Source organism: Enhydra lutris, unplaced genomic scaffold (assembly GCF_002288905.1).
Source record: "Enhydra lutris kenyoni isolate GAN:26980312 unplaced genomic scaffold, ASM228890v2 scaffoldscaffold9, whole genome shotgun sequence".
NCBI lineage: Eukaryota > Metazoa > Chordata > Mammalia > Carnivora > Mustelidae > Enhydra > Enhydra lutris.
The window spans coordinates 10,017,867-10,032,696 of NW_019154093.1; the positions used below are offsets into that span (position 1 = coordinate 10,017,867).

Here is a 14,830-nt window from a genome sequence, read left to right on the forward strand (position 1 = left end):
GGATTCTTAAGCCTTTGATCTCTTTGATCTGTGATTTAGCTTTTCTGATAATCCAGTGAATATTCAAGAAACTATTGAGCTTTTCCCCCTCTTCCCTTCGCCTTGTATGCCTCTCCCTCCATCTCTATGGCTCATTTCTGTCACCACCATGCTTACTCCTGGCTTATTTCTTTATCTAACTTCTGTTGTTTACTCTCGGATTCCCAGTAGAGCAAAGAATTATCATTAATAAAGTTCCAGTTTGCCTGAGAAATAACATAAAACTTTAATTCTGCACTGAAGTTTATAGAATTATCACCTCCCTAAGCTCCCATTTCTCAATGTTCACTGAGACATTCTAAGCCCACCAACCCTTGGTGATAGATGCCTGTCATGAACCCCGGTTACAGTTACAGTTTTCACCTCCCTTCTTCCTGTCATTACTCAGGATGATATTGTGTTGCTTTCTAATAATTTCAAGGCGTGGTGATTGATTTAAAGTCCATCACAGACTTGGATTTGAACTGCAATTCTGCTACTAGCTAACTGTGTGACTTTGGGCAAATTATTAATAAGCCTTTTTGAGCCTCAATTTGAACTATAAAAATAAGAATAAATAGTGTGTGCTTGGTAGATTGTGAGGACTGAGTCAAATACTAAATGAGACAGGCCTTGCACAGTGCCTGACGCAGAGTAAACACAATATCTAGGTCTGTCTTATCTCCCAGAGTTGACTTATATATGTTTGAGGATAGGAAATCATTTATAATGTTGGTGCCATTGTATATTTTTGGTAAGCACAGTTAATTGCTTGATCTCTGTCTATGTTTCTGTCTTTTTTCCCCTTCCTCCCTCCCTTTCTTCCTTCTTGAAGTATAGTTGACACATAATGTTATATTAGGTTCAGATGTATGATTCAATAAGTTTATACATTCTGTCTCACCACAAATGTATCTACCATCTGTCACCATATGCTATTACAATATTATTGACTATATTGCCTGTGCTGTACCTTTGATTCCCGTGACTTACTCGTGGAAGTAAATGGAAGCCTGTATCTCGCACTCCTCTTTGCCCATTTTGCCCATACCCCTACCCCTCTCCCCTCTGGCCGCCATCAGTTTGTCTGCTGTATTTATGGGTCTGTTTCCTCAGCCTCTTTTCTTTGAGCTTACATGAAGTAGTGCAAAGTCTCCTGGGTCCAGATGTGACAAGAAGAATTTAGGAAAGCTGTAACCGTAGTTGGGACATCTGAATGGAAATCCCTGCTCCTTACTGAAAAGCAGCCTTTTAATTATCATTTGGGAATACTTAGTCTGACTTTGAGAATACCATCTTAAAGTGTCCTTGTAGATATAACATTGGCACATAGTGGGCTTTCAGTATATATTTGTTAAATGAATGAGTATTCTTGAGTACCCATTATTTTCTTAAATGTTGGTTTTAAAAAAAAAGATTTATTTATTTATGTATTTATCTGACAGAGAGAGACACAGCAAGAGAGGGAACACAAGCAGGGGGAATGGGAGAGGGAGAAGCAGGCTTCCCGCCAAGCAGGGAGCCCGATGCGTGGCTCAGTCCCAGGACCCTGGGATCAATGACCTGAGCCTAAGGGAGATGCTTAACAACTGAGCCACCCAGGTACCCCAAATGTTGGGTTTTTAAGGAAATTTAAAACATGGTCTTGACTCTAAAGAGCTGAAGATAAATAGGATTTACACAGAGAGGTATGTAACAATAGGTTTTATATGCTTCATGTCAAGTAAAGTGAATAAACACAGGCACCTGCAGGCATCTAGAAGTGGCTGGCATAGGTGGAAGGATGTGAAGGGAGAAGTGGGACTTCAGCTGGACCTTCTAAAGAGGCTCTACCTTAGATAACCCAAAATGAGAGAGACAGATATTCTGGTAGGGGCAACAGAGACAAGAATGTGCAAGTTATGTTTGGAAACAATGATATCAGAATGACCCAGGTGAGTCATGCTGGGGAGAGCCCAAAGATAAAGTAAATTATAAATTTCTTCAGGTCAGAGGCCAGGTGTTTATCTCTTCCAACTACCTAACACACAGGGAATAAAAACCAGAATTGAATTTCAAAGGGTTATAACAGACTATGGAAACGAAAGACCTAGACTTGGTCTTCTGGGAGCCACCAAAGAATTTTTGAGTAGAGGGATGATATGGGCAAAGTGGTGATTTCGGAAGATAAGTTGAGATAGGCTGTCTGGTGTACTTCCCACAGCCACACCTGTCAACTGTTAGCTTCAAATATGTAGCCTCAATTCTGACTGCTCTTCTGAACTCTAGACCTAACATTCCAACTGCCAGCAAGAAGGTCTGCTAACACCTCATTTTTCTTCTACTTAACTCAACCTACCCAACACCCAATCTATGCCTCCTATTTTCCTAATCTTATGATAATACTCCTTCCAGTTGCTGGAAACATTAGGTAACCAACATTTATTTATTTTTTTTATTATTTTATTTATTTATTTGACAGAGATCACAAGTAGGCAGAGAGTCAGGCAGAGAGAGAGAAGCAGGCTTCCCGCTGAGCAGAGAGCCTGATGTGGGACCCTGGGATCAGGACCTGAGCAGAAGGCAGAGGCTTAGAGCCACCCAGGCGCCCCGGTGACCAACATTTATTGACTAGAAACATTAGAATTATTTTGAACCTTCCCTTTCCTTCTTAACACATCTAGTCAATATTTAAGAGCTATTGTTTCTGCCTCTACATTATCTTATGGATCTACCTGCCCTCTTTATATCCTTACTGTCTCTGCTCTAGTTCATACTCCTAGATTTCTTTCTTGGTTTGTCATAGTAGACCTCTAGCTGGTTCTTGTACCCCTTAGTGTCTCTCTGCTGCAGACTGGCCTTCCGTCCAATGCCAGATTTATCTCTTCAGAACACATTCTGCTTCAAAAAATCTTGGGGTGGGAGTGCCTGGGTGGCTCAGTCGTTAAGCATCTGCCTTTTGGCTCAGGTCATGATCCCAGGGTCCTGCAATCAAGCCCCGCATTGGGCTCCCTGCTCTGTGGGAAGCCTGCTTCTCGCTCTCCCACTTTCCCTGCTTGTGTTCCCTCTCTCGCTGTGTCTCTCTCTGTCAAATAAATACATAAAATCTTAAAAAAAAAAATCTTAGGGCGCCTGGGTAGTACAGTTGGTTAAGTGTCCAGTCTTGTTTTCGGCTCAGGTTGTGATCTCAGGGTCATGAGATCGAGCCTTGTGTCAGGCTCCGTGCTTGGTGCAGTCTGCTTGAGACTTGGTCTCTGTCTCCCTCTACCCCTTGCCCTGCTTATGTTCTCTCTGTCTTTCTCAAATAAATAAGTAAATCTTTTAAAAGTCTCGTGGTGTCATTTTACTTACTGAATTAAGTAGTTTTTTGCAGTGAATTAATCTCATGTGACCTTGTAAGCCTCCTTTTTCATTTAATTGCTAAATGTATGCTGTGCGTAGCTATGCTACTCCCTGAAACACATCTGTATACTTACATTTCTCTGAATTGCTGCTCATACTTCTTTTTCAGTTTTGAATTCCTTAACTCCTTTTCATGCTGCTAAAATCCTAATTGTTATTCAAGGTTTGGTGAAAACACCATGCTTTCCATGAACTCTTCTTCTACCCCTCTGTCAGAATTTTTTTTTTTTAAAGATTTTATTTATTTATTTGACAGACAGAGATCACAAGTAGGCAGAGAGGCAGGCAGAGAGAGAGGAAGGGAAGCAGGCTCCCTGCTGAGCAGAGAGCCCGATGCAGGACTCGATCCCAGGACCCTGAGATCATGACCTGAGCCAAAGGCAGTGGCTTAACCCACTGAGCCACCCAGGCGCCCCCCTCTGTCAGAATTAATCAACTGTGATTATCAGCATCATTTTGTGTTGCTTGTATCTGGTGTGTTATTTGCTTGATATTATTGTTAATTATTTATATATTGGTGTTTGCCACTAGATTGCAAATTTCATGAGGTCAAGGAACAGGTCTATTCTGACTATTTGCCTTCTCTGTCAGCTCACATATCTCATTTTTAAATTTCCAGGAGGTTGGTGCCTCTTGGGCTTTTTCTTCTCCTCCTCCTCCTCCTTCTTCTTCTTCTTCTTTTTTTTAAGATTTTATTTATTTATGAGAGAGAGAGAGAGGAAGCCCAAGCACATCAGTAGAGGGTGGGGCAGAGGGAGACAGAGATGCAGACTCCCTGCTGAACAGGGAGCCTGATGACCTGGGACTTGACCCCAGGACCCTGAGATCATGACCTGAGTCAAAGGCAAATGCTTACCGACTGAGCCAGCCAGGTGCCCCATTGGGCTTCTTGAACCATTTGTGATTTTTCTGTGGCCCTGAGGGAAACAAGCAGAAATTCTTCTTTTATTTGCTTTTGATTATAATGATTTATAATGCACTGGGATTGTGTTACTAGCTATGTTGGATTAGAACACAGAACTCTGCACCTCAAATGGAGGCTTTAATTCCAACTCTAGGCCCATTCTCAAATTGCTCCTAGTAGAGTAGGGCAGATAGACACATAAACAATAATACCTTGCAATAAGCACAAGAGAAAGATCACCTAAACCAGTGTGTGTAAGGGATAGGAAAAGCTCCTGGAGGAAGCGATGGTTGAGTTGAATACAGAGCAAGGAGTAGACAGACAAGGGGGAAGCTATCTTCCACACAGAAGGAACAGTGAATACAAGGGCAAGATTACACTTGGGCAAGAATATTCAGCAAGGCTGAAAGTTAGAATTTTTATGAAAGGGTAGAGAAGGATGAGTGGCAGGCAGGCATCACATCATAATGGGTCTTAGATGCCAAGGTAAAAAGTTTTAATCTTATCCTGAATGGAGGCATCAGGCTTTGGAATCCAATGGAGCGGAGTTCAAATTTAACTTCTTTACCTACCTTGTGACCCCAGACAGATTACTTAACCTCTCTGTGCTTTATCTTTCCAATTAAATAATGTCTAGCTTTCAGGGTTGTTGAGCATTAGAAATGATATATGTAAGTCATGTAGCACATAAGCAGGTATTCAGTGAATGTTAACTATTAATATTAATAGGAGGGTAAGGAGTCACTGAAGGATTTTAAGGCAGACAGTAACAAGATCAGTTTTGGTAGGAAGATTGCTGGCAGCATTGAAAAGGATGGTATCTTAATTTGGGAGGTGAGGAAATGGAGACAGCATTGTTATCATACTTGTTCAGGAAGCCAAGCAGAAAGGAAAGAGAGAAGTTAAAGGTATACAAACTAGGGAATAATTGTTGGATTAAGGTTCCCAAAAGAAGGGAAGAGGTGGGATCCAGATTCTAGGTGGAAGGACTTGCCTAAGTTACCAAAGGACATATCTGCAGGTGAATCTAATACAGAGAAAATTAGGGTACATATTGGTTGCTTAATGGACTGTAATGGTCTTAATAAAAGTTGGAAACAGGTATTAAATCCTTCTAATTAAGTAACCCTCCCCCATTATTCATTGGTGTCTCAGTATGTTCAATCTTAGAATTTCCCAGTGGGCAGTTGGGTTCTTTTTTGGCAGTTCATAGCCTTTGGTAGGGCCAAGTTTATAAGAAGCATCAAAGAATATGGCCTTTTAAAAATTGACTGGGGTATCTTTGAAAATTCTACCTCCAGTGTTAGTTAGGTAGAAAGATCTTTGCTGGGCCTGGAATTAAATCAGGGATTTATGTGTAGGGAGCCAAACCTAAAACTTTTTAAAAAGTTTGGAAGTCTGAGCTGTTTGGAGCATTCTGAAAGTTTAATAGTTAAAAGTTGCTCTTTGGCTTTTGTAATGAATTTCCTTGCTAAAATATTATGATCTTAAACCCCAGGCACTGCAATTTCTATCCTCTTGTCTTAATGCTTAAATTAGGAAAGAACTTGCATGTATTTGATGGGTCTGGGACAAAGGATCCTCAAAAAGGATCCTTCAGCTTTGGGGGCACAGTTGTTCCATAAAAACCCTTTTCTAGGGAACTTACAGCTCAGCTCTAAGGCAGGCTACCTGGTCTTGAGAAGTGCTTATAATCATGTTGCCATTAGTAGTTATGCTCAGAATAGGTACTTGGACCTCTTGCTGCTGAATTAGAAGTCTGTTTTTTAGCTATTGGAAACATAGTAAGATGGACCAGTGTCCATTGTGCCTGTTGCATCTTCAGGTCTAAAATAAAGGAGGCAGTAGAGTGAAAAGAAATCCAATGAATTCCGCCTCTTCTTTAGATATACATACACATACATATACATGTGTGTTTATATATATACACATATACATACATATATATATCTCCCCAACACAGAGCTTGAACTCACGACCCTGAGATCAAGACCTGAACTGAGATCAAGAGTCAGATGCTTAACCGACTAAGCCACCCTGGTACCCCCTGCTCCTTCTTTAAAATGTTGGTTAGTTTAAAAGGAAATTTGTTAACTTTTGTTTTCCATCTCTTATTTAACCTGTCATGGTAAACACATTTAACTTTTATAATAAAAAATTCTGAAAAGAAAAATAGCTAGGAAAACTTGTGTCTCTAGGGTGAGACTTTTGTAAAACTAGCAATGGCCGTTCTTGGTTATGAAGGTATTAATGTAGTGAGGCAGAATGGGTTTGGTAGTGAAATGTAGAGGGGCACAGCTTTTAGTTAGTTTTAATTTTGTTTTCACATCGTGGCTGCATGTTTCAGCACACAGGTGACACTTATTGGGGTGTTGGGGTTTTTTACATACTGGACTGTTTTCCCCATAGGGGAATTCAGCTCTGATTTCATTCTGTGTGTTTCATTAGCCAGTCTTCTAATCATATATTGGCCAGTCAAGAAAGTTTTTGTTTTTGTTTTAGGTCATATCCTGCAGAGCTGTAGCTGTTAGCAGCATTGGGAGATACAAAAAGTAAAGCATAATCTTTTTCCTTAGGAGTTAGTGATCTCATTGGTGATGTAAGAATAAGCATATTAAAAGTTGAGGACTCCATATTATTATATAAGTGCTGATTGAGTGATGCATAGTAAATACCATAAAAATTTGTAGGACAAAGAGACTGTTGAGACCTGGAGTTGTCAGGAGAGGCTGCCAAAGTAATTTTTCTCAAGCACACATCTGATCATTTTTTCTCTTATTTAAAATTTTTCAAAGCTTTCTCTACCAATTTCTTAGTGGTAAAGTTTGGACTTACTAGCTTATAAGAAAGGTCATGATTTGGCCCATGGCATCCTATCTAGTTTTAAGTCTCTCCACTACCTAATACACATCCTGTCTTTCAACCATCCTTGATTCTGTGCACTTCTCTGAACATAAGCACCTGGTTGTCTCCATAAATTTGCATTAGGTGAAATTTGCATATAGTAACTTTGTCCCTTCCCTTTAATTCTTCGCTAACTTTTGCTCATCTCTTAAGGTTTAGTTAGACTTACTCCTCTGGAAACTTTGACTAACTGCCCATGTGTCCCTCTCCTGTTCAGGTAGCTTAACCATTTTTCTTCTGTTCTTGAGCACTCTGTGCTTAGCTCTGTTTATAGCATGTATCAAACTGCACTGAAGTTATTTCTTTTCTCTGCTAGACTGTCATCTATTTTATTTTATTATTTTTTTTTATAAAGTAGTCTCCACATCCAACATGGGACTTGAATGCATGACCCCAAGATCAGGAATTGCGTGCTCCACCAACTAAGCCAGTCAGGTGCCTCAACTGTCATCTCTTTTAAAGATAGGGACTGCGGGGGCGCCTGGGTGGCTCGGTGGATTAAACCACTGCCTTCGGCTCAGGTCATGGTCTCGGTGTCCTGGGATCGAGCCCCGCATCGGGTTCTCTGCTCAGCGGGGAGCCTGCTTCCCACTCTCTCTCTGCCTGCCTCTCTGCCTACTTGTGATCTCTCTCTCTGTCAAATAAATAAATAAAATCTTTAAATAAATAAATAAAGATAGGGACTGCGACTTTGGTATCTATTTTTTTTTAATATTTTATTTATTTATTTGAGAGAGAGCAAGGGAAACCATGAACTGGGGAGTGACTTTGGTATCTATCATCAGAGTCAAACACAGGCTCTTCCAAGCATGTACGTTCCTAATAAAGATGTATTCAGGGGTGCCTGGGTGGCTCAGTGGGTTAAACCTCTGCCTTCGTCTCAGGTCATGATCTCAGGGTCCTGGGATCGAGCCACGCATCAGGCTCTCTGCTCCGCAGGGAGCCTGCTTCTCCGTCTCTCTCTGCCTGCCTCTCTGGCTACTTGTGATCTCTCTCTGTCAAATAAATAAATAAAATCTTTAAAAAAAAAAAGATGTATTCAAAGAAGAAATGAATGAATGAATGATTTTAGATTTTAAAAAGTAAACAGTATTTGGGGTGCCTGGATGGTTCAGTTGGTTGGGCATCCAACTCCTGATTTTGGCTCAAGTCATGATCTTGGGGTCGTGGGATCAGGCCCTACGTCAGGGACTATGCTCAAATAAATAAATAAAATCTTTTTAAAAAGGAGTAAGTAATACTTGTAGAGAGAGAGAGTGGCATGCTGTGAAGAGAAGGTAGTGTGAGCAGTGTCAGTGATTTCGATGAGACTGCAGTTGTAAGCTGATTCTTATTCAGTCTGTAGATGACACAGGCTTGGAAAGGATAATTAAGATGTTGGATAATTGAATCAGCATCTAAAAATTTCAAAATATGGTGGGATGACAGTGCTCAAATCTAATGAAAATCCTGGCTTTGAATACTTGCAGGGCTCTATTAAGTGAAAGGTAGCCTGGGGCTCCGTGGTGGCTCGTGGAGTCACTCATGGGGTCATGATCCCAGAGTTCTGGGATCAGGCCTGCATAGGGCTTCAGCCCCAAATCAGGCTCCCTGCTCAGCGGGAAGTCTGCTTCTCCGTCTGCCCCTCACCCCACTCTCTCTCTCTCTCAAATAAATAAATCTTTAAAAAAAAAATGTGAGAGGTAGCCTACACTTAAAAAAAAAATTCTAACAATTCCAAATGAGAGCCAGTAGGGAGAATTTATAAGGAAGCAAATGATGACATATTTATAGAACTATTAAATTGATATATTGCCTTAGGAGTAGTGAATTCTCTATTAAGTTTTAAGTATCAGGAATATTATAGAATTGTGCAGGATTTGGGCAGACCTTTCAACCCTAAACAGATGACTCTTTGTTGTTGAAGGGAATCATGTTTCAGCAGGGAATAAGACTAGATAACTAACTCTAATTCCCAAGTTCTGTGCTATATAGTAGCAAGAGAGCACTGTTCCTTGCAAAGCAGGAAAAGATTCAAGGCTGAAAAGAAGGATGTGAAATTAAGAGCAAAGACAGGGATGAGGTAGCACTGAATGTCTATGAACTCAGAAATGTGAGTAGGTAGTACTGCAAGTGGAGAGAGTCAGCACTGTTTGAACAGCAGCTGTGCGGCTCTTACTAGGCAGTCAGTCAGAGGGGAGTAACTGGGCAGTAGGGAGGGAAGACCTCAATGATGTTTGTGAAGATTACTAGTGAACCAGAGTTATTTAATTCTGCCACTTTCTTCTGAAATGCTCCCTGACTTGGAGAAAAAAATGGAAGAGTTGAGCAGTGGTGGTAATTCAGGTTCCCAGATTGTCATGATGAACTTAGTGGTGGAAGGTTAGGCAGTTGACAGTTCCTGGGGGATTAGTGATGGCAGCTTTAATTGCTTAACTGTGTTGTCTAGCGTAGACCAGGATAAGCTTAGATACTTTTAATAAAAGGGATAAAATAAGAATGGAGTGATAAAGCTTGGGAATGATTAGGATGACTGTGTTTGAAGCAGGAATGCGTGACAGTGTGGTGGCTGGATATGAACTGGAGATAATGTCAGTTGTGGATGATGCCAGAGGATGCGTGTGGAGATAGTAAATGTGAACTAAGTTGTTGGGAGGTTAAGGTAGATTTGCCATGTGGAGGAGGGCAGGCGCCAGGGAGTGGTCGATGACAGTGAGCATGATTTGAGCAAGATAATTAGGGGGGTGGCATAGGCTTCAAATAGAAGAAAAGGAGCAGGGCTGATGGATCACTGGTCTGGAAGTGCTCTGGGAATTGGCAGATGTGGGAGAAGGGGAGTCCTCTGCAAGATCAGGCCTTTGGAATAGTGATTCCCAAGTATTGGCAGTCATGTTTTTGTGAATGGGATGCACAAAACTGAGAACGGAGAGTGTGCCTACGAAGAAGTGGCTCTGTAGGACTTAGGAGAAGGAAGAGTTGGGGCAGGTGTGCATTGAGTTAAACTGAGCAGCTTTCTGGGGTTGCCTGGGTGGTAATGGCTGCTGCGGAAATGGGAGCTAGGGGTAGAAACTGGAACGGAGCAGAAGAGGGTGGGGGAGCAGAGCACTGGTCTGGCAGATCCATAAGTGAAGAGGGAGATGGAACCTCCATAGTGCGAGTGGCCCAAATGCCAAGTCCACTCAACCTCTTCTGTGGGTGGTGTTCACAACTTTGGCTTTTTGGAGGTTACTTTGGGGGAAGTAGAGACTCATCCACTCCCCAGATTATGAAGCTAAAGAGACTTTGCCATGGCATGGTTTTTGAGGCTTATGATTCTGTCTAATCTATAAAGTGGCAAGATGGTCAGGACAGAAGAGGAAGTTCAGACAGGCCAAATTTTCCCAGCAACATGGGTGTGCGGAAACTGTCTCCATGGTCCACAGAGAAGCTGGGCTGTGGATGAAGCAGGGGTAGGGGAACTTATCCGGGCCGTGCTAAGCCAATGCCTTCTCTGTGTTTGCTTTACAGATGAACGGGACCGTGTTCAGAAGAAGACATTCACCAAGTGGGTCAACAAGCACCTGATGAAGGTAGGACTCCTTTGTAGCTGCTGCCCCAACACCTCTGGCTGCGCCTAAGCTGGATCTGTCAGTCCTTCTCTCGGAGAGTTCAGATTGCTTGTCATGTGCTCAATGCAGATACACATGTGACTTTTTAAAAATAACTAACATAGTCATAACCGTGTGGAAACTTGTACTGATCAGTTTCTTGGAGAAGATAGTAAGAAATGCCATTACCTCAGAACATGAAGGTTGAGGGTACCAGGGGGTGATCCTGGATTCAAAGAATACTTTGTTCCTAGCTTTACAAATTATTTTATAAGCTCCCTTCTTTATTTTCATTTCTAGATCTGATTACTGTGTAAAGATGGGGTAGAGGGGCTTTGTTCTTTTTAAGTGCACAAATCTTAAATGTTTAGATTAAGCTGTTTTTACATGTGTATTTACACTGTAAACACCATGCAGTGTAAGACATAGAACACTTCCAGAACGGCTAGGGTTGGGGGAAGATTTTATTATTGTCTTTAAGTAGAGGAGAAACCAAGGCAGAGACATGTTAAAAGCCCACCTAAGGATAAGCAGTATGACTAAAGTGGCAGTCCAGATTTGAAAATAACATTTTTGAATAGTATATCATAATTACTCAAATACTTCACATAATTTTGAGTTATATTGATTACTGCTCTGGGAAAGGTCACCAGTGACCTCTTAATTGCCATGTCCAGTAGCCTAGTTTTATCTTCCTCTTATTTGGTTTCTCTACAGTATCTGATACTGCTGACTAACTTAATGTGCCTTAAAATCCTCTTATGTTGACTTCTGAACACTGATTTTTCCTGAATTACCTCTTTCCTCTATGAATGCCTGCTTGCTTGCTTGTTTGCTTTCTTTCTTCCTTTCTTTCTCTCTTTCTTTCTTTCAAGATTTTATCTGTTCATTCATGAGAGACAGAGGCAGAAGCTGAGGGAATTAGGCTCCCCAAAGAGCAGGGAACCCAATGGGGACTCGATGCCAGGACCCTGGAATCATGACCTGAGCCAAAGGCAGACACTTAACCATCTGAGACACCCACGCGCCCTATGAATGCCTTTTTCTTTCTCTGACTCCTCCATGTTGGTGGTCCTGGGGTCCTAACCTTACCCATTTTCTTGTTTTGTTCTCTGTACTCTTCTTTGGTAGTCTTGTGTTAGTCACAGGGATCATTTGTAGTGTGGAACACAAGGAAGCACAAGCAGAAAAAGGATATGAGATGATCTAGAATCTGATGTCTGGATGGAGCAAGGTTTTATTATGAAAACTAAGCATTATCAGGCAGCTACTCTCTGTTTTTATTGAGGCCTTGTATTCTCTCATTTTTATTTCTTTCTGTATGTCTCCTACATTCATTGCTTCTGCCATTGCTTGTGTGGTAGCTATCTCTCAAATGGTGATGTAATTTGTGGCTACAGAATTCTGTAGACACAAAACACAGAAAATCTGATTGGCTGTGATGTTCTTTTCTTCCATGGGTCAGGTGTCCATCTGTAGCTCAGTAATATATGGCTAGGGAGATGGTTATGTAAATCAGTATGGCTCCTGAGGGCCACTGTTTAATGGGGGCTTCTGGTGAGGGCAGTTTTCAAAGTACAAGATCTGGATATGGACATAATGATAGAGCCATTTCCTGTGTTCTTTCCTAAGCCAAAGACAGTGTAGCACTTTCATCTAGATGTCACCCAGACATATCCATATTCAACACACCACGAATTGCTAAATATTTTCATTCATGTACTTAGCTATCCAAATTAGGAATCTAGAACTATTTTCAGGCTACCCATCATCTCCCTTTTTATCAGTTCCAATCAGTCACTTCTAGCTCAGAACGATGCTTGCACCTGACTTCTCTCCTCAATCCCCATGACCTCTGCTCTAGTCCAGGACCTTTTTAGCTTGCCTTGATCACTGTAATTGCTCCTAGTAGGGTTTTCTGTAGTAATACTGATAACACAAATAGTAGTAATAGTTTATTGAGTGCTTACCATAAAGCTGACATTCTGGACTAAGTCCTCAACATGGATTAGCTTCTTTATTGCTCAGTGAACTTATTCTGTAGACTCTTTCAATTTTCCCATTTTATCAATGAGGGCAATGAACTTTAGAGGACTTAACTTCTTCAGGGTCACGCTACTAGAAAGAGGCAAAACTGAAATTTTAGAATTCAGACAACCTAAATTATAGAACCTGTGCTCTTAATGTCTGCAGTAATGGCCTGGCTTCTGCCTGCCTTTCCAGGCTCATAGCATCAAATTCCCCTTTTATCTCAGGCACTTGGTGAACCATGTGCCATGCTAAGAGCCATGTGCATGCTATTTTACAGCTGTATCCATGCTTGTGCTGCTCCCTCTATGTAGAGCCTTCTCCAATCTCTGTTCTGCCTGTGTAATCCCAATTGAACACGACCTCAATAAATACTTTCCTGAATCTTCCATATAGGAATGACTACCCTTTTCTTTTGCCCTCACCATATTCCGTATGTACTTCTGTTATAGCACTTGTATACGTTCTATATCTTTCTGTTGATTTTAACTTGAAGGCAGATACTGTGTCTTATTTTGTTAGTGTCAGGATAAAGAGAAGGGAAGAGAGACAGCGAGAGAAAATGGCTATTTCCCTCTAATTCCTTCAAGATGTACCATTTGCTTCCAGTTTGATGACACAGAACTCTGTCATGATGCAGAGTCCTTGACAACCTGGTTCCAAGCCCCCCGGCTTCATTTGCAGGCATTGTCCTCTATGTAGCCTGTGCTGGGGCCACATGAGATAAGTCGCTGCTCCCTAAACACTGCGTGCTGTCACACCTCTTTGCGTATTCATCTCTTGCTCCCTAGAATGCACGTCCCAATCTCCTCTGCCTGGCCATCACCCACTTACCCTTCAAGGCCCACGTCTAATATCACCTTCCTGGGAATCTGACCTCCGCTCCTCAGACTAAATTAATCTCAACTCTGTCTCTCTTCCAAACCACTTTGAAGTGATGCCTTGTGTGTTCACGCGTTGCCTCCCCTATCAGCATGCTCGCCGAGGGCTCAGACTGTATTGTACTACTTTCTCTACCATATACTGCACCACAGATACGAGAAATACCCAGGATTTGTTGCCGTGAGCAAATAATATTTCAATAGTGTTTTATAGCTTACAGAGCACATTCTTATCTGGCTTGATTCTTATGATAACTCTGAAGGCAGTAAAGGTATTTTACCCTCTCAGTTTTCCCAGCTAAGGAAAGTGAGAATTTGAAGGGGTAAAATGACTTTCCCAAGATCATACGGCTAGTGAAAGAGGGAGCTAGGGACCACTCATGAGTCTTATGATTAAAATTACTTGTTCTTCTAAAAATGCCCCGAACTTACTCTTTCATGCCTCATCTCTAACAATTGGAAGAATTGAATTTATCCTGACTCGGGCTGGTCTCCTTAACTTTGTAGTTGAGCACAAATGCCCTGGCTCTCCGCTATTGCTGGTTGGATTTCTGCCTCAGTGCTGCATGATGACAGGAGGCCCAGGGAGGGAGAAACGAGATGAACACAACAGAGCATTGTTAGAAATTGGAGGCCAGCCAGAGCTTTACTTCAGTCCCTGGCTATTTTTCCTCTCTTCTCAGACCCTCAGCCCTAGACTTGTGACGGCATTTTCTCATCTTGGGATATTTCAGAGAGAGGGATTCACTGCTAATCAGAATCATTGCGCCATGCTGGCAGTCTTTGAACTTTGGGCTGAGAAAGAGGGACTGAGATTTGTTTTTTTGTAATCCAGGCATCCCTTGCTGTGCTCCCCAAGTACACCCAGATTAATGTGGCCATTGGCAAGTAGATAGATATGAGATCAAAGCAACAAGCCTCTCAAGCTCTGGATTTAGTTGACCTGGGATCTCTTGGATCCCCAGCTGTCTCTGTGGGAAATAGTTTGTTGTGGCATAGCAAATTAATTCCTCTTTATTAGTCAAGAACATTTTAAGATTGGTCCAATCTTAAAAGAGTTTTTTTTTAAGACCACTGACATCTGTAATATATAAATAACCTAATTTAGAACACAAGCCTACAAACTGAAGTGTTCTGGACATATGCTA

The 14,830-nt window shown here is 41.6% G+C and overlaps 1 protein-coding gene across 5 annotated transcripts in view; it reads left to right on the plus strand.

The window, feature by feature from the left end:
* The window catches only part of LOC111143713 (microtubule-actin crosslinking factor 1), a 349,979-nt gene that overhangs the window by 131,317 nt on the left and 203,832 nt on the right, over positions 1–14,830 (plus strand). For all 5 annotated transcript variants that reach the window (XM_022497542.1, XM_022497538.1, XM_022497540.1 and 2 more), the window contains one exon: positions 10,694–10,755. In XM_022497542.1, the coding sequence (XP_022353250.1) occupies positions 10,694–10,755 (62 nt within the window). Of the gene's footprint in view, positions 1–10,693; positions 10,756–14,830 lie in introns of those variants that run through there.